The sequence below is a fragment of the Benincasa hispida genome, chromosome 7, assembly GCF_009727055.1.
Source record: "Benincasa hispida cultivar B227 chromosome 7, ASM972705v1, whole genome shotgun sequence".
NCBI lineage: Eukaryota > Viridiplantae > Streptophyta > Magnoliopsida > Cucurbitales > Cucurbitaceae > Benincasa > Benincasa hispida.
Window position 1 is genome coordinate 44,585,299 of NC_052355.1, and position 18,833 is coordinate 44,604,131.

At 33.4% G+C, this 18,833-nt stretch overlaps 3 protein-coding genes across 4 annotated transcripts; 2 read left to right on the plus strand and 1 right to left on the minus strand.

Annotated features, from left to right (window-relative positions):
- The first annotated feature begins 255 nt into the window (after nt 1-255).
- On the plus strand, nt 256-3,826 carry LOC120081809 (transcription termination factor MTEF1, chloroplastic). 2 transcript variants are annotated; one of them, XM_039036979.1, is made up of 3 exons: nt 256-1,290; nt 1,770-1,809; nt 2,476-3,826. In XM_039036979.1, exon 1 carries the CDS (start codon nt 372-374, stop codon nt 1,287-1,289), a length of 918 nt encoding a protein of 305 aa, XP_038892907.1. In that variant the 5' UTR covers nt 256-371; the 3' UTR covers nt 1,290; nt 1,770-1,809; nt 2,476-3,826. The 2 variants fall into 2 exon arrangements, with proteins under 2 accessions (XP_038892907.1, XP_038892906.1); XM_039036978.1 differs by lacking the exon at nt 1,770-1,809 and having other exon boundaries at nt 260-1,290.
- Nucleotides 3,827-8,232: 4,406 nt separating this feature from the next.
- Nucleotides 8,233-10,805, plus strand: LOC120081841 (transcription factor MYB52-like). Its single transcript, XM_039037016.1, has 3 exons — nt 8,233-9,048; nt 9,145-9,603; nt 10,410-10,805. Exons 1-3 carry the CDS (start codon nt 8,592-8,594, stop codon nt 10,625-10,627), a joined length of 1,134 nt encoding a protein of 377 aa, XP_038892944.1. The 5' UTR covers nt 8,233-8,591; the 3' UTR covers nt 10,628-10,805.
- A 3,787-nt stretch (nt 10,806-14,592) lies between these two features.
- On the minus strand, nt 14,593-16,609 carry LOC120080758 (cyclic dof factor 1-like). Its single transcript, XM_039035380.1, has 2 exons — nt 16,266-16,609; nt 14,593-16,036 (listed from the first exon to the last, which is right to left on the minus strand). Exons 1-2 carry the CDS (start codon nt 16,407-16,409, stop codon nt 14,870-14,872), a joined length of 1,311 nt encoding a protein of 436 aa, XP_038891308.1. The 5' UTR covers nt 16,410-16,609; the 3' UTR covers nt 14,593-14,869.
- Nucleotides 16,610-18,833: the final 2,224 nt, after the last annotated feature.

Sequence of the window (18,833 nt, forward strand, 5' to 3'; positions counted from 1 at the left end):
TGTTTTTCTTTTCTCTCTTTCTTTATCTCATGTGCACACTTACCTCAAATTCTCAAACATTTTTTTCTTTTGAAACAATCAAACTTTTGTATTTTGCTTCGTGCATAAAAATGATTTTAAATTTCAAAATTAAAAAAAAAAAAGATTTAAAAATGAATAATTTGAGTAATTATCAAATTGGAAGTTAGAAGGTGAATTATTTCGTTTGTAAAAGAATTAATTGGCGACTTTATTTAGGCTTGGATGGACATTTTGGAAATTTTCTTGATTTAATCGTAAAAGAATAGATTTTATACTATGATTAAAATAAAAAATTTGGTCCAATTTTGTGTTTCTTCTTCCTCCACTGGGAAAAAGCTTCGGTCTCTGAGATGATAAGCAGATTCCAACTTCCTCCACCATGCTTCCTCTTCCCTCGGTCCTCATTCCAAGCTCTTAAGCCTTTGAGAAACCCTAATTTCAGAAAACCTCGGTTCGCCCTTTCTCTCAATACCCAATTTTCCGACCACTCCGACGCCGGCCTCCTTTTCCGGGAGAAAATTCTCTACCTCGAGAATCACCTTAATGTCGATTTCCGGAAAGCCTTCCGGGAGAATCCCGATTCTCGCTCCGCCACTCTCTCCACCGTCAAATCCGTCGAGGTCTGTCTCTCCTCCATGGGACTCGAGCTCTCTGCAGTCGGCCGCGTTCTCGACATGTACCCCAAACTCCTCACCGCCAATCCCGACTATGATCTGTACCCCATCTTCGATTTCCTTCTTAATGAAGTTCAAATTCCGTTTCCCGACATTCGAAAATCCATAATTCGATGCCCTAGAATTCTCGTCTCCGACTTGGACCTTCAATTGCGACCTGCGTTGAAGTTCTTGCGCGACCTAGGTTTTGTTGGGTTGAACGCCATCACGTGCCAGACGACAATGCTACTGGTCTCGAGTGTTGAACGTACACTTTTGCCTAAGATTCAGTACCTTGAGAGCTTGGGCTTATCGCATGAGGATGTGGTTAATATGGTGTTGAGGTCTCCTGGGTTGTTGACTTATAGCATTCAGAATAATTTAGTTCGTAAAGTGAATTATTTCTTAGAAGACATGAAGGGTGATTTGTTGGAATTGAAAATTTTCCCGCAATATTTTTCCTTTAGTTTGGAGAGGAAGATTAAACCGCGTCATCGTTCATTGGTTCAACATGGATTGTCACTTCCTTTGTCGAAAATGCTGAAGGTTAGTGACGGGGAGTTCACAGCAAGGTTGATAGAAATGCGATTGCAGTCGTTGACGGCTGATCGTTGAAGTGAGTTGCTTTACAAAGTTTTGTAGTTTCTTTGGATGTGTGATCATTTAGGGAACTTCTTCTCTCTGTACATTCAGGCAAATCATTCCTTGTTTTTCCCTCCTTTGTGGGGTTGTTGGTTTCTTTAATGTGATAGAAAGTAATTTTAGAATCTTCAGTCTGTCATTAAAACCTCAAGCATCTCAATTGATTACGTTGTTCATATGCTAATTGTGAGTCTGGGAGAATTAAGAAGTGCATTGCTACTGTGAAAAACTATGAATTGTGGAAGATTATGACTTTGAGCAGTGCATTGCTATTAACTGTCTTGGAAAATATATCATATGTTAATTGTGGAAGATTATGACTTTGAGCAGTGCATTGCTACTGTGAAAAACTATGAATAATTATGGATAATATCTAGCCAAACAACTGATGAGTGGTGTAGTTATGGAGTTAACTTTCAAGTGATATTATTAAGCTCTGCTCATTTGCTGCAGGCAGATTATACTCAGTTCCTTTCTATGTGGATCCTGGAAGGTGAAGATTTGGTTGATTTCTATTTTGATTTTGGATTAAGGGATATCTGAAATCCATTAATGGGCAGTCGGTGGGGATTTTTTTATTGGTTGCTATGTATAAATTCTAATTGTGTTACACCTTATGATTCAAGATCTTGATTGATGGTGCAGCATCTTTATAATTTGTATTAACTGTCTAACTTCCAATGGATTGACTTCTATCATCCTATATTTTCATTGTTTTAACAGTTTTGAACATCTTTTAATCATGGGATAGACTTCGTATGCAGTACTTGAACTAAAGAGAACAGATAATACATAGCTGGAAGGACATGTGGTTCTTAATATTGTGCTAAAAACTGGAATCCTGGCAACTTGTTATTGAGATAAAAGTGATATTCTGTAGACAAGTTACACAATGCTTCACTTGCAATAACAAAATTACATGAATCTTTATACTCGGGTTTTTTCCCCCTCTCAAGTGTAGTTCAACATGTTTTGAATGGAAATTAATCAGGTGGTGATTATTAGTCAAGAAGAGAGGGTGAAATTTTTTTTTTCTGTTTTATTGTACTCGTACCCTGGAACTGGAATCCCCATCTGTCCCACACACACGTGCTGCTATGTGGAAATTCTGTAGGAACATGGCTGATGTTAGTTTATGTTATCTTTTTCCTTTGTGCAGGAACTGTGATGGAAATGATGCTACAGCTCGATCGACAAGACCAGGCATTCCACCACATTCATCTTTTAATGCAGGCCTTGACTATCTAAATTGGTTGGAGGGATTCACAAGATTGTTCCCATCTTGAGTGAGATCATCCGTCAGAATGTTTGCTATTTAAACAGAGAATACATAGAAGACAGACTCGAACGTTTCCACAGTTACCATTTGTTGATGCAATGCCGGCCCTGACTACTGTAATCTTTTGAGAAACTTGCAAGTTTGGCCCCCATTGCAAATGACTGCATCACATTTGGAAGATAGTGATCAAATTATGCTTGAACCCCTACCATCACTTGAATTTGATTTCCTATAGGATTTGTAAGAACACTCACCTGTATATTCTAATCCTTGGTCATTGTTTGAAACACTCATCAGAAAGAATATGTGGTTGGGTTTGCAAAAGGCTCAAACTTCAAGGAAGAAGAAAGGAAAGAATAGGGTGAACCCCCAAATCATATGATAATTTAAGGCAATGTGCATCTCTGCGCTTTTAATGCAGTCTACTGAGTCATCGATTGGACTTGAAATTGTATTTCTGGTGGAAGAAAAGTTAGCGTGAAAGCGAAACTAGATTTTGCCCCACCAAAGTTAGAAAACAATGAGAGATTTCATAATGCATGATGATTCATTTTCTTGTTGAAACATGAGCCGAAGGACACGGTTTCTTGCTGCAGAAATGCATCACTGTTGGCAGTCCAGATTCCAGGGTACGTTGTCCATTACATGACAAGTTTTTTGAAGGGCACAGTATGAGAGGCCTTTAGGGTCATCTCTGTTTCTCGGGACAGCAAATGCAAATGCAAATGCAAATACAAATGCAAATTTGGGTCATCAGTCGTCACCTCTGGACCCTTTACCTTCCTACAATCAATTTGCTCAGACACAGAAAAACAAGAGAGAGAGCATCTGTCCCATTCATTAATCATTCACCCTCGAGGATGGGATGAGTTTTGATTTGAAATTCATGGTCTTCATTTAATTCTCTCTCTCTCTCTCTCTCTCTCTACTTTAAACAGTATTTATATTATGGTTGGTTTCCTCTAAGACAGATCTGATTCAGAGGAAAACGAATGTTCTTTTGAAGTTGAGTTGGTTTCAATACTTACATGTGCTTAAGGAGACTTGATTTGATATGATTAATTTTAGGTTATACATTAGGGGTTGAAGTTGAAGTGATTTTTTAATTTCTGGTATAAGATATTATTGCAAATACTAGCTCCAGATGGAGGTATAGGCCAAAGAGAATTCATAGACAGCGAAATTATCTGTTATGAGACAGCAATTTCAGAATCCACATGTTATGAATTTATGGTTGCGTCTTGTGTGAAGGAATTTTTGTTTGTCCTTGTGCTTTACGACAATTTTACCTGACCAATATGCTTCAATCTTCATGTCCACCTTAAAATCAAAATTATCAATCTTTTCACATTGTTTCATTTCATCTTCTCTCTCTCCTCTTTCCTTCACAGATCATACAACATGTTGGAATTATAAAGAAGCATCATGGGATTTTATTATTATTATTATTATTTTTAATCTTGGTTTGTTCCTCTCAATTACTTTTAACATAGAAACATAGAAAAGTGAAAGATCTTTTTAAATGATATGTTTTATATATTGGTATTTGCAAATCCCAACATAAAGATTCATTCATCATCTTTGTTTGTTCTCTGCATTGAAGGGTACCCGTCGCCATTACCTTTAACTTCCATTCCGTATCCTTCCAAGGGAGCAAACCCAACAGAATCTTTCGGCTCAGCCCTACCATTTATATTGTGGGCCATTTCTTACCATATTCTTTTATTACATACTCCTTATTCTCAGGCTCCTATCTACCCTTTGCTCCTTTGCTGCCCATTTAGGGTTGAAGAAGGTTAGTTGGCAGGGCCAAAATATAATGGAGTTTCCCTCTTTCTCTATCTCGCTAGAAGCCAAAAACAACAGTTGGGTTTTGTTCTTTCAACATTACATAATTATGTATTATAAACCAATTATTTACAGTAATATTACTTCTGAGATAACCCAGTTTGATTTATACGTAATAACCTTTTTTGTATCATTTGATCTCCAATCAAAGTTCATGAAAATTCCAAAACTTTCTTTCACTACCTGCAAAGTTATAAGATTTGTCTGATGGGCTTGGGTTCTTGCTTTTAATCATGAAAAAGAAACAGGGAGGAACAGAATGAAGAGGACAAAGAGTTTGCACAAGTGTATGAGAAGAGGATCCTAAGTTTGCTTGTTCAGGTAAGCTGTCAAATATCATAATAATTCTGCTATTAGGAAGCAGTCAGGGGCTCAGTTCTGTAGGGCAAGAAATGCCGCACGTGGGATTGACAGAAGAAAGAAACAAATTCAAAAAATTTAATTTAAACCCCTCAAAAAAATTAATAACCCTTTTTTTTTTTTGGGAGATGACCAGACCAGAAAGGAAGAAGTTAACAAAGGGGGGAAATTTAGGCGTTGAGCAATACTGTTACACACAGTTTTACTTTTCAACGTTAACCCTCATCTTCTGCTTCCTATATATATTGTCCTTTGTCTGAATACACTAACCTTTTCAAAATTATTGTCACTTTTTCCAAATTTATTGCATTAATCAATGCTAAACTTGTGTGTTTATCTCATTATACATCCCTCTACTTGTTTTTTTATGGTTCTTCCTTTTGGCTTTTTTTTTATACAGTGAAGAGTAAACTCATCCTAATCTTATGTAGCATAATTTCTACCGAAATCATAAACACAAATTGATGAATCTTTAATAGATTCCAAAACAAAGTGTACTCGTAGTTATATCATCTCATTAAAGAGGGAGTACTTTATAACAAATTCAATGAAATGGGTTTGCTTCTTTACTTCCTTGTACTAAAGATACTAGATCAAAATTTCCTCTTTTCTTTCTCTTGGCTTGTTACCAAATAGAACCAAACTGTGAACGCAAGAAGAGTAAAGGGATTTTTTGATGATCCTAAAAGAAGGAAGGTTGAAAATTACCTAAATGGGGATTTGATTTTTGTATAAAGCCAAATGAAGTATATGTATTCAGAGGTAGATAGAGAAGGAAGATTAGATTCGTAGATGGTTTTGGAAGGAAGTTGAAATGAAGGGTGCTATCAGTTTGAGATCTTTGGCTCAGAAATATGATAACTCATTAATGGAGATAGTGTCCTGTTTGGTTGGTGGCTGTTGTTCAAAGCTATCTTTCTTGACCCATTACTGTTCACCCCATTGTCACAGTTGATAGTACATTCCTGATACACTGTGCCAAACAATGAATTGAATGAAACGTCTGAATTTGGGATTCCCAATGAGATAAAAAAATGAATGTGGAGGGAAAAAAAAAAAAAAAAAAAACTTCACCCTCTCTAATTTCAGTTTCAAAGTTTGTTTTGTTTCAGCACTGTTGAAGATGTAAGCCCTAAACTGTTCATGTGGTTTTGCAATCCAAGTACATTCCTTAAGGTGAAAAAATCTCTACCCTTTTATTTTTATTTTATTTTTAATTATTTTTTTTACTGGCTTTCTAGTTAAAGCCCCTCTTTAACTTCTTTTCTCTTAAAAGGACAGATATAGTATGAACAATATCATGAAACTTTCTTTATCCACCCATGTGTTAAAATTTCTATTGAATGTTGAAGATATATATCCCCAACCCAACAAACATGATAAGAATTGAAAAGAAAAAGATAAAAGTATCACTAGAATTCAAAAGCTTGAGCATGTATTAATGTTCTAGTTACTGGATTGAATTAACAATATTTTATTTTGATACCATGTTAAATTTTTCACCGTTTACTTAATGATGATTACCGTATAGTCTTTTAAACAAAAATCTCTAATCTTCCAAACCCACTTGAGAATTTGCTTGAGAAAGTGATAAAAGAGGTTAGAGTTACCATTCTTTTTTGGTGAAAAGCCAAGGCAGGGAATGGAGATGGGAGAGATATAGAAAGGAGTTTATTGGGACTGTTGAAATTTGTTGATAAAAAGGCAAAGGGAGGGTTTGTTGGGTCAACCTCAGTTGGTTAAGGGCAGCTATTTCCAAATATAAAAAGAGAAAACAAATAAACAAAAGTTTTGAAAATTTTATATGTTATTAGATGAGTGTGATTGACAATATATCTCAGCAGGCAGCAGGCAGCAGCCAGGACAGGCCTTCTCTGTATTTCTAATAACTAAGGTGTCAAACTCAAAAATCTCTCTTTCTATCTCTTTCTTTGTTGTATTTGTTGTGTTCTGAAAGCTGAAATCTGCATTGAAATGAAAGGTGTCAAAGCACTGGAAGCTGGAAACAGAAAACAACCCATCATTTTTATTGCAAATTGAAGAAAGGGACAGCCACTTCACAAACCAAAACCAAACCACACTTTTAACTTCATACTAAAAAATTTCTGAATTTGAGGTTCATCAAAACTCATACTGTTGCCTTTTAAAATTTGATTTCTCCAAGGTTTAGTGATGGTGATAGAAATGGCTTTAACATCTTGGGACCTAGTAGGTCATTGGTTGAAATTTCTTAATTTAAATGAAGGTTCAATGATATGAAGTAAATGTTTGAATATTTGATGAGTATATTGATGCCTTTAACCTATTAACTATATACTTCTATCTCATTTAAATCAGGGTTTAAGATATAACACCTTTTTATGAAAAGTAAGAATCAAGTTTAGGAGATTCTAATATGACATTTAAAGTATAAGAACCAATTAAAAGATTAATTAAAAATATAATGTGACTAAATTAGTTAAAAGATGCAAATAGACAAACAAGGTTCTATTCTTATATGGTGTAACAAGTTACCTTTTGAATAAAAAAATGCATTTTAAGAAGCGTTTAATAAAATTAATCATGTGACGTTTTTACTCAACACCAAAATAAATCTTTGTTAAGAAACTGTTTTTAAGAGTATAAAATATATCTTACACGCTAACTTAAACGTAATTAAACTTGGTTTGGTACTGAAAGAATAGAGATTTAAATGCTAAACTCACCATAAGATGAAGTTAAAATAAAAAAGAATTACACGTTCTAAATAGAGAAACCCTTTCCCCACCTCCACAAGTTTTATATACTAGTTCCATTTTAATTTTATTATCTGATTTCTAACAGTTCTGAAAGTATTGGGATTGGTAAGAAAAAAAAAAAGATGCATAAGATTTGTTTGGTTTGATTTCCCCACTGACTTTTTCAGAGGTTCATAAATAGAGAGAGGTCCGTACGTTTTTCCTCCTTAAATCTTTTTATGTTAATTCTTCTACTTCTCAGTCTCCTCCATATTTGAGGCTAACTTGGACCTATCAATTTCCCTTATATTTTCTATAATAAGGATTATGAAACCGATAGATAAAGAAAGCAAGAAAACATAAATAATAAAGATTGATATAGAGGTTTACGTAGTTTACTAATAATATGTTAATTATGTTTATGAGAAAAAGAAAAGAGCATGTTTATTAACTGAGAGCAATATCAAATACTATATATTTCAAATGCACTAACGATGAGATTTACATTATATAACGGATTCAAAGCCTTCCAAACAAGCCTGGAAGTAGTTAAACTATATTTTTTCATTTTTTTAATAGTCTCAAGTTTATAATAATATGAAAAATGAGAGGGATTGAGTCCAAATAGAAAACCAAAAGGAAGGGCAAATAAATCCAAACTTGTTAGCTAAAAAGGGTCAGCCACACAGCAAATGCTCATGTTGCATTCTTCTCTTTGAGTCAGTTTGAAAAGAACACTTAACTGTTACTGTTTACCCTCCTCTAAGTTTTCCCTTTCTTTCGTACACTGCAATATTCGATTTCTTTCCCAACCCAATCCTCTAAGTTTATTCAATTATTTCCCATCCTTAATTCTTTCTTACCCTTCTTTCTATTTGTAGTCCCACATTTTTTCCCATCTCTCTTCCACCTTTTTTCTCTAATATTCTGCCTTTTCTTGGAGATGACCTTCAAACAGTCCAACTTTTTGTCATCATCAGCATCTCCATTCCAAATCTTTAGCCTATAAATCACAACCCCATTTAGTGAAAACAAAGAAAAATGCTATGTTTCCTTTGAAAAAAGCTACTAATGAGGATGTTTGTTGATGAAGATGAAGAAAGTTTGAATCTTGATCTCAACTCTGCAGCAGCAATTGTTTCTTCTTCTTCTTCTTCTTCTTCTTCTTCTTCATCTTCTCAAGAGAGTTGTGAGAATGAGAGAGGTTTTTGGAACTTCCCACTTTCTTGTGAGTCTATGATGACTAGAAGCTCAGAGACTGATGTTGGGAATAATAATAATTATAACAATAATGGAGCTTCTGATTTCAGTGATGGATTTGTTGAAAATATCAATGAATCCTTGAATCAAAATAATGCTGCTAACCCAACTTCTTGTTCCAATAATACCCCCAGTACTGGAGCTCAGTCTAGACTCTGTGCTAGAGGCCATTGGAGGCCTGCAGAGGACACCAAATTGAGAGAGCTCGTGGCTCTTTATGGCCCTCAAAATTGGAACCTCATAGCAGAAAAGCTAGAAGGAAGATCTGGTAAGACGGCCACAATTTTATTACATGTTCTTTGGTGTGTTAATCAGTTGAGTCATGTTTAAATCTGACAGGTTTAATTAAATGTTTTAACTGAAGGTAAGAGTTGCAGATTGAGATGGTTTAATCAGTTGGATCCAAGGATAAATAGAAGGGCATTTAGTGAAGAAGAAGAGGAGAGGCTAATGCAAGCTCATAGAATATATGGAAACAAATGGGCAATGATTGCAAGGCTATTTCCAGGGAGGACTGATAATGCAGTGAAGAATCATTGGCATGTTATAATGGCAAGGAAATATAGAGAGCAGTCTCGTTGTTACAGAAGGAGGAAGCTGAGTCAATCTGTTTACAGAAAAATGGAGCAAGATTTGAGTTTCCTTAATCTTCCCAAAGATAATCATGAAACAGCACCACCAACAACTTCTTGTTCTTCTTTTGGAAACTTTGAGGGTTGTGTTGATTATGGATTTTTAAACCAAATGTCAAGTAACTACAACAGCATCAACCATCCTTACTTCTCCTCATGTGCTCATCTTTCAACTCTTAATGTTCTTCCAGGTTATATTTTATCTTTTTCTTAAACCTCACCTTTTTTTTCCTTAAATTTCTTGCTTTTTTTTTTTTTTAATGTACTTTTTATCAATTTTTTAAAAGTCAATTAACTTTTGAAAATTAAAAAAAAGAGTTTTTAACATTTGCTTTTTTATTTTGGAATTTGATGAGAGAATTCGAGTTTTTTTTACTTAATTTTTTTTTAAAAAGAATAAAATTAGATCTATATTTATCGTACCTTAACTGCATAATTTTTTTTGGTTGATGAATGATTCAATCTTCCCTTCTTTTCTAATTATTATTGAGAATTACTTTGTTGAGTTTTGTTCTACCTTTTTCAAAGTCTCGTTATTAGGTGGTTGAAATACATACAAATTATTATGATCTCATTTGATAATAATTTTATTTTTAATTTTTTGTTTTTGAAGTATATGCTTATTTTTTTTAATTGTCTAATCTTGGTCTTCATTTTTATTTAGAAAATACTTGAATTTCTAATCAAATTCTTAATTTTTTAATCTTAGTTTTGTTTGCTGAACATTAGTTAAAAGTGGATAACAAAAAATAAAAATTTATAAGTTAAAGTCATGTTTATAAGCTTAAGTTCAAAAATAAAATGATGATCAAACCACAACCTAAATTAACTTGATGTACAGATCTTAGTTCCTATTAAACAAGAAGAAATATGAGAAAATAGAAGTAAATGATGATGAAATATATAAAAAATAATGCATTAATATTGAGTGATGTACTTTTGACAAAATGAGAAGCGTAAATTCATTAACGTATGAATTGGGCGTCGTGGTGTGCAGATCCCAAGAGCAGATTTTGGAATGGAACAACCAATAATGGGTTTGTAGTACCACAAAGCCACCACCAGTATGAGGCGTATAACACTGCGGCGCCACCGTCAAACGACGGCGTTGGGGGCTCACATGCGGCCAGTGGTGGATCTTCATCGGTAACGGCGGAGGCAAGAAAACAATCACCAAGATTTATCGACTTTCTTGGGGTCGGAGCCACCACATGAAAGTATGACGTGGAATTTTCGATTTGAGTTTTTATAGCCCAAATTTTTAAGACAATGGATTAGAGAGGTAACTGAGAATCGTACAGAGTGGTGACAGTGAAATTTGAGTGGTGGAACATATGTTCATATTATTATTATTATTGGTCACATGATAGACTAAATGTAATCCTAAATATTATTCTTGTGTTTTGTTCTTGTTCTTTGCTTTTATTAAAGGTTACTTACTTTGTCATCCTATGTTTCCTCGACGTGTGCTGTTTTTATGCCTATTGACTCAAGAAACTTCTTGTAATCAGTTGCACATCTTCTAGATGCCAAACCTTAGCCAAACTAGTGATTTGAAACTTTAAATTTTGGGGTTTAATTAAAATAAAGGTTAAAATATTTTAGGAAGTTAAATATATCACATCATAAATATAAGGGTTATTCATTATTCAAATCAACCACCATTCCTTCCTCCTATTAAAAAATAATAATAATAAAAATCCTTAATTAGATTAACCATTGTTTTCTTAGTAAGGATTAATTGTTTTCTTAGTAAAGATAGGAATGTAAATGCCAATGAGCATAACTTAATTATCATTAAGTATAAATTATCAATTTTGAAGTTAGAAGTTAGTTCTCTCCACATTATATATTGTCTGAAAAGGATAAGGATGTTATCGATACTCCAATTATTATGAAAGTTACTGGTGTGTGTCTTTAATTTGAGTTATGTTTAGGGTTGGAGTTATTTATTTTTTTTTTTTTTAATGCAAACATATGAAGGTGTGGTTGGCAGTGTACATTGATGCATGTTCATTGTACAAAGTACTTTTTCTCTCAAATTAGCGCTCGTTCTTCATGGATCCAAAAATATACCCGTGAATAAGATTTATTCATCATATAGTTTTTTGCTTATAGAGATTTTATTTCATATTATAAGTTGTATCTAAACCATTGATTGTCCCAGTATATGAGATGTTAATACTACTTGATCTTCATGAGCTATTGTAAAATTAGAAATTCGAGCCAGTTACGAAATGTCACGTTATTTTTAATTAATGAAAAAACTATATGTTATCAAAATTGATGCAAATTATAAATTGATAGATGTCTCAAATTGAATATAAGGACAAAAAACGAAAAATTCTAAACAAGGACACTTATATCTTCATCATAACTATTTGATTAAGTTGTTGGAATGACCCACAATTACCAAGGCCCATGGCCCATAACAAGTTCACACTTGAGAGAATTTCTTGTCCTACATCAAAAGTTTAAGAGCATAAATATGAGAGCTCTAAAAAAAACTTGTAAAAGTGACTAGAGTGATAGTTAAAGCTCTTCTCTTACACACACATTATAATTGTCTGGTCAAATAGGTGAGGTTTGGGTAACTACACTTGTGCGAAAAAGAGAGACATTTATTTATTTTTCTTTTTATTTTTTAACTCTGGAGAGCAATCGACATAAACGATTCACATCGAGATCGTGCCAAAATTTCTTTAAGGAAGTGGATTTCGAATTTCCATGACACAACGCTTTAGATCCGAATTAGACGATAAATAACAAAAGTGAGTCTAGCAAGATCGGATTAAGCCATATAGGAATTAGGTTGAAGATCAAATAAAGCCAAAAAGTTGAATAAATGAAAATTTGACTCAAGGTCCAAACTCAAATGATTAGAGCTTATACCAACAAAGTACAAGCTCAAAGGGCCAAACTCAAAGCTAATTAACCCAAGTCTACATAATGATCAGGAAGACTTCCTAAAGCTCTTGAAGATTAAAGACATTTGCTGCAAAACATAAAGACTTTAACCTCGAGACCAAGTCCTTTTCATTCCCTCACATGAAACACACTTCAAAAGAAAGAATATCATAAAATCAAACATCAGAGAGTGTGCACTTATACAGAAATCAAAGTTTATTCACACAAATCAATTTTTTTTTTCTTTTTTTTGTCAAATATGTTGTGAACAACAATGTTTAGACTAGTACTAGTATATCTTATTTTATCATCGATATAGTTAGTTCAATGTATCCCATTTTTTCTTTAAAAAAAAAACTAGACTTTTAGTGGTATTTTTGTCATCAAACCTAAATTTTCTTCCATTGCACTTGTTTCGTTTAAAGTATTAGTTGATTGATTAAAATATCTTCCATTCTTGTAAGACGTAGTAAATTCAAACCTATTTCAGTAGTATCAACAAAATTATTTCTTGGGAGAGAACCCAACTTTGGAAATTGGCCCAAGAAGCAATGGTTTTGGGTTCAGTCAAATAATTTTTATGGATAGGGAAATGAGAATTTGGGAAGCTGGGCTGAGCCCAATCTCTCTACATTTGAGGATGAGCATAAATATATGTGTATATTAAATATATATCATGTATATATATGACAAACCCCCAAGTGGTGGCTCTTTAAGTGTCCACTAGAAGGGGACACATCAAATTCACAAGTTGTTCCATCTTTTTCCAATCTTCCTTTTTGGGTGGAATGTAAAGTTGCTTTCACTTTTCTTAACTTTGCTTCCAAGTCACTTTCTCAAAAAAAAAAAAAAAAAAAAAAACCATGCATTATTTATCTATTTATTTATTTGCATTTCCACCATTTAATTTTTTTTTTTTTGTTGTCCACCATGGAGATTAATTCCTACACTCCCAAGCCTTCAAATTCCCCCATGCTCATGTGTCCATTTTTCAACATTAAAATCCAACCAGTCCTCAAACATATTGAACCTTCTCTTTAATATAATATACATTCACACACTATAACTTTTTTTTTTTTTTTTAATATCATAATTATCCTGACTCATATTTCCAATTTGATAACATATGATTAGTTTTAAGTTTGACAGCCAATTCCTACCATGATTTTGATTCCATCTCATAATCACTTTATTTTTGTTTCCCCATATGTTTGTTTAAAGCTAGTTTGGAGAACAGTTTACAGAGACATGCCCTTATCTTTTAGCAACATAAAAGCTGAATTATTATTATCAAACAACAACAATTTTTAGTAAAGAAATTGACATATCAAGTAAAGCTAATGATGTAAATACTGTGATAATAATATACATGAAAATAAAAACAAAAAATGGATAAAGGAAGGAAAAGAAGAGCAAAGGTGAAGAAGATGGGAACCATATGATAATGAATGTTATATGGCATCACATGCATTTGGGTCCCCTCTCCAATGGCAATGAATCTTAGTGTAGAAGAAGATGTGGTCTCTAACTGTCCATACCAAAACAACACAACCAAATATCAGAATAAAATTATGATTGACTCAATAGGTTCGACTAAAAGTAGTTAAGGACGTCATCAGAGTGCAACTAAAGTGTCATATTAGCTAGGCTGCTCCATGATTAAAAGTTATTGCTTGAGATTAAGCCTGTGTCAAAATGTCTTAAATATGTTATAATTAGCTTTCCGAATGACAATTCTTGGATTTGCACTGTATGTTTACCCTCTAACCCTACAGGTGCTTTTATAGTTTGTAATTTGATATTATCTCTAATAATAAATTGCTCTCTCGGCCTGTGGACGTAACCAACATATTGTTAGTAAACCAAGTAAATTCTCGATTATCTTTGTTTGTCAATTTGATAATTGCACACTGTCTGTGGATTGTTAACATACTGTTAGTGAACAATGTAAATCTCTGTGCCGAATTCTCTACTATCTATGTTGCTTTTTTTTGTTTGTTGATTTCATAATAGCATGAATGAATTACTGGATTACTATTTTAAGGGAGGCTTTCATGATTGTTCCTTTAAAAGGGAGACGGTTGAAAGAAGACAACCATGACTACATAAGATCTATGATAAAGTCCCTAACAAAAACAACAAGAACCAAACTAGGGAATTGGCTGCATCCATATCCAAATGTCTGCAACTTTTGGTTGTTTAATTTATATGAGAGTGAAATATAATATATATATATATATGAGATTGTAACACAGCCAAGAATCTAGCATCCATCAGGGCAGATGAAGTATATATCTCACTTGTAATAATAATGTACAAGAAAGCTCGACAAAAACAAATGCCCCAGCCTGCAAACATGGGGTTTCCACAAAAGTGGAGTCCTTGTGTTGGATGTCTGGTCCAGTTTTGTCTTCATTAAACTAACTGCTTCTACTCGAAAAATAACAATAATTTCCACTTCTAATTTTTGTTTTGGCTGTGGGATCTCAAACTCAGAGGTTAATTTAATTTAACGAACAACACAACAGTGCCATCGTTTTCACTCTAAAACTAAGCAATCTCACGGAATTTCAAAGCCCGAGAAAAAGCTGCTGGATTTGCCTGTAAAAGCGAGCAGCTTTCATTGTGGTTTTCTTGATCTTTTCCTTTTGCAGATTGTTGTAAAGAGACAAAAAGGCTACCGCCATTGATTGTAGTACTTGCACCAGCTTTTTCATTATTCTTAATCCCAAGTGTTGACCTGATGGTACTCTTTGCAGCTTCATTTGGATCATCCAATTTCATTGTCTTGGGAATCCAGAAACAGGTTTCTTCATAATTTTTCTGTTTAACAGTTTCTTCAGACTCTGAATTTGATGGGCTTTTAACCATATTCCCATCTCTTAAATGTTTCCCCAAAACAGAGGAATTAGTAAACGAATTTTGACCGTTGGGAATAATTACTGTCCAAGACGGCGGCGCTGTGCAGCCCCAGTACGGGAGTGCAGGGTAATACGACACCGGAAACGCCGGCGGGCAGAACGGCGGTGGTGCCATTGAAGAACAAGGCCATGAAAGCCCTGTAAATGATTGTAATTGAGGTGGAAAAGGAAAAACGTTTTTCACTGCTGATTGTTGTGAGGTTATTTTAGCTCCTTTCTCCGAGGAATTTGAAGCTGTAATTGAAGATTTACTCGAATGATCATCTCCGTTTTCTGTACTAATGAGAAACCCACTTGGGTTACAGTTCTGTGAATCGGAAATTGAAGAATCTGAGGCGAAAGTGAGAAAGGTTCCATTGTTCCCTAGAAATTGATGGCGGTGAATTCCACCGTCGGGAATTATTAACTGACGGAAATGTGACGATGAGGAGCTTTTGTTCTTTCGACGGCCGGCACCGACTGGAACGTTCCTCATGGTTCCACCGGCAGTCCAATATCTTTGGCAATTCTTGCAAAAATGACGAGGTTGATTGACATTGTAGTTGTTGAAGTAACAGAATTTGGTGTCCATGCTGTTACATCGAGGGCAAGGAAGAATTTTGTCTGGTTTTTTGGAGGTTTTGTTATCAGGGGAGATACTTGTTTCACTTTGTTCTTCATTTTTGGAAGCTTTTGGAGATGAAATTTCTCTTTCTTCTGATGGGTTCTCACTCACTCCTGATGTTGTTTGATCCGTGATTTGGTTTCCACTGCTATTCCCCTGTTTTTCTGATGCTAATTCTTCACATGAAGTTTCCTGTGGAAGAATGTTAAGAATCCAAAGCTTTAAAAACAGAGTAACAGAAGAATAAACACTATTTACCCAAAATTCGTTCGAATTTCGGATAGAAGAAAAGAAACCCAATCAAGTCTAGAACTTGACTGTTTAAAGTAAACGGAAAGAAAAACGAAAAAACCCATGTCCAATTCTGAAAAAAAGCAGAGACTCTGAAACCAAACAGAGTTAAGTGGTGGAAAATTCCTACCTTTTCGCCAGCTTTAGGCACAGTAGTTTCTGAAGAAAGAAATTTCGAATCAGAAGCCAAATCCAAATGGTTTAGTGGCAAAGCAATGGTCTTCCCAAACAACTTTAGGATTGGATCTCTAATTTCAACTTCAGCCATTTTCATTCTCGGATTTAAAAAAAGAAACCCGAGAATCTATCCTTGAATTCAAATCTCTGTTTTCCTCTGCTTTTTTAACGTTGAATCCAAGAGTCTTTTCCTGGGTTTTGCAGAGCAGAGAGAAAGAGAAAAATGGTTAAAGTATGAAATTGGAGAAGGAGGAGTTTAAGTTTAAGATGACAAGGTGGGACATTCCACGTCAGCAATGGGGGGGTGAGGGGAAGAAATTTTGTGAACCACAATTTTTCATGTGGCCATACATATCTTTATTATGCTGTTAGATTCCCCACATTGGTTAAAAAGATAGTGTTGTGCTGTTTCTTTCCTTTTTATTCCATGTCAGCATCGCCACGTTTCACACTCTTCTCAATTACTCGCCATTTTTCTACTTTCCCCCTTCGGTCAATTCCTCGGCCCCCTCGTTTACTTTTTTCTCTCCTACTAATTATCTGTTTTTTCTTATATTATATATAATTAATTTCTTTGGCATTCCTAGGTTTTAACGTTTCTTCATAATGAGTGGTTGATATGAAAAGTTGTGTTAATTTCTTGTTATGATTTGCGATGAATCTATTTTTCACTTGATTATTTATTTTTGCTTTATCAGTTTTTATTTTTTAAAATAATAAATGATCTTGATCAATTACTTTTTTTTAAAAAAAATAAGTATATTAAAACGAAAACATGAGTAAGATCCTCAATTAAAGTCGATGATACCCTATCCAAAAACCAATATGTTAGAGTGTAAATAAAATCTTACATTGCTTAGGAAAACAAATGATCATGGATATATAAGTGAGGACAATTATCTAAGCAAAGTCATAAAAGTTTATATTTAAAATGGATAGTATCATACCATTGTATAGATATGTGGAGTTTCGTTGTCCTCATTACAATCGTCCCAAAACTCTCTTTTAACCTCTGACCAAGTAAGAAGACATCTTTTATAAAAAGAAAACCTCACAACATTCATATGAGGGATGAGAAAAATAATATTTTTAGCAACATTCGACGTCTTGATAAAATAAGATAATCCTTAATCTCCAAAGAGTAATGTATCAAATAACTTATTTGTACCTATAATAGTAATTTTAATAATTTTATTAATTGAGGAAGAAAAATTATAGTTGAAAATAGAATGGATAGAGACTTCCATATTATTTCTAGACTTCTCAAACTATTACTTTTTTAAAAGCAAAAAGTACAAATATAAGTTGAATATTTTTTCTATCCTATTATTTGTTTTGGTGACATGGAGCCTCCAGGATGATGAAAATAAAGAAGAGACTGCAGTTTTTTTTTTTTTTTTTTTTTTTTTAAATAAATTTATTTATTAATTTTTAATTTTTTAATTATGAGATCAGTCGAGCATTCTAAATTTATAAAAGAAATGATATGGCAAATAGAACAAACAACACAACTACCACTTTACCACACTTAAAACTTCCCATCTAAGAAACACAAATATAGATACGGATACATGATACATATACGATACGATATAGTTATACATTAATTTCTAAAAAACTAAGATACAGATACGTTGAAAATACGTTATATATGTCTAATTAATTGCTATAATACTTATTTTAAGTTAGATTAAAATATATTCAAGAAAAGAGTGAAAACTTTAAAAAAAATCCAGTAACATTGAGTGATTATTGTTGAGCGACTAAAGTAGACGGTAGGAAAGAAGTAGAAGATGAAGATTGAAAATTGAAGTTGAGAATGACGAAGGTGTGAATCATGATTTAAATAGTGAGAGAGTAAGGAAGAATGAAGATTTAATTACATTTCGAGTTTTAATTTTTTTTTTTTATGTTTTATTATTTTTAATTTATTTTGATTTGGATTGCTCAATTTAAGTGGGCTTTTATGTTTGGAAGTGATTTCAAAATACTTGAAATCACTTTTGTCATTTTCAAAATCATCGTGAAACTTGTTTAATTATTTAAAACTAATTTTGATGATATGAAAATTGCATTTAAAAGTGTAAAATTTAAAACTAAATAAATTTTGAGTAATTAAAAGTGTGTTTTCAAGTGATTTTAAAAATGAAAAAAGTGCTTTTTGATAATTTTAAAATCATTCCTAAACATGCACTAAAATAAAATGAGTTATGAGTTGGACTTTTTAAATGGTTGAACTTAAATTTGGAAAAACAAAAAATTGACTCACGTATCTCCTTAATGTATTTGAAAGCAGAGCGTATCTGAAAATTTAAAATAAAAACAAAAAAAATCAGATACTTCAAATCACGTATCTAGACGTATCCATATTGTATCTATATCTGATATCGATTCTCTGCACAATTAGAAGTATCCATGCTTCCTAGCTCCTTATCAAGGAGGGGAATAACACTATCTGCTTTTCAAATTAAAAAGCATCTTTGAGAGGAGGTCAAAGTTGCAATAATATCATAAGTAAATT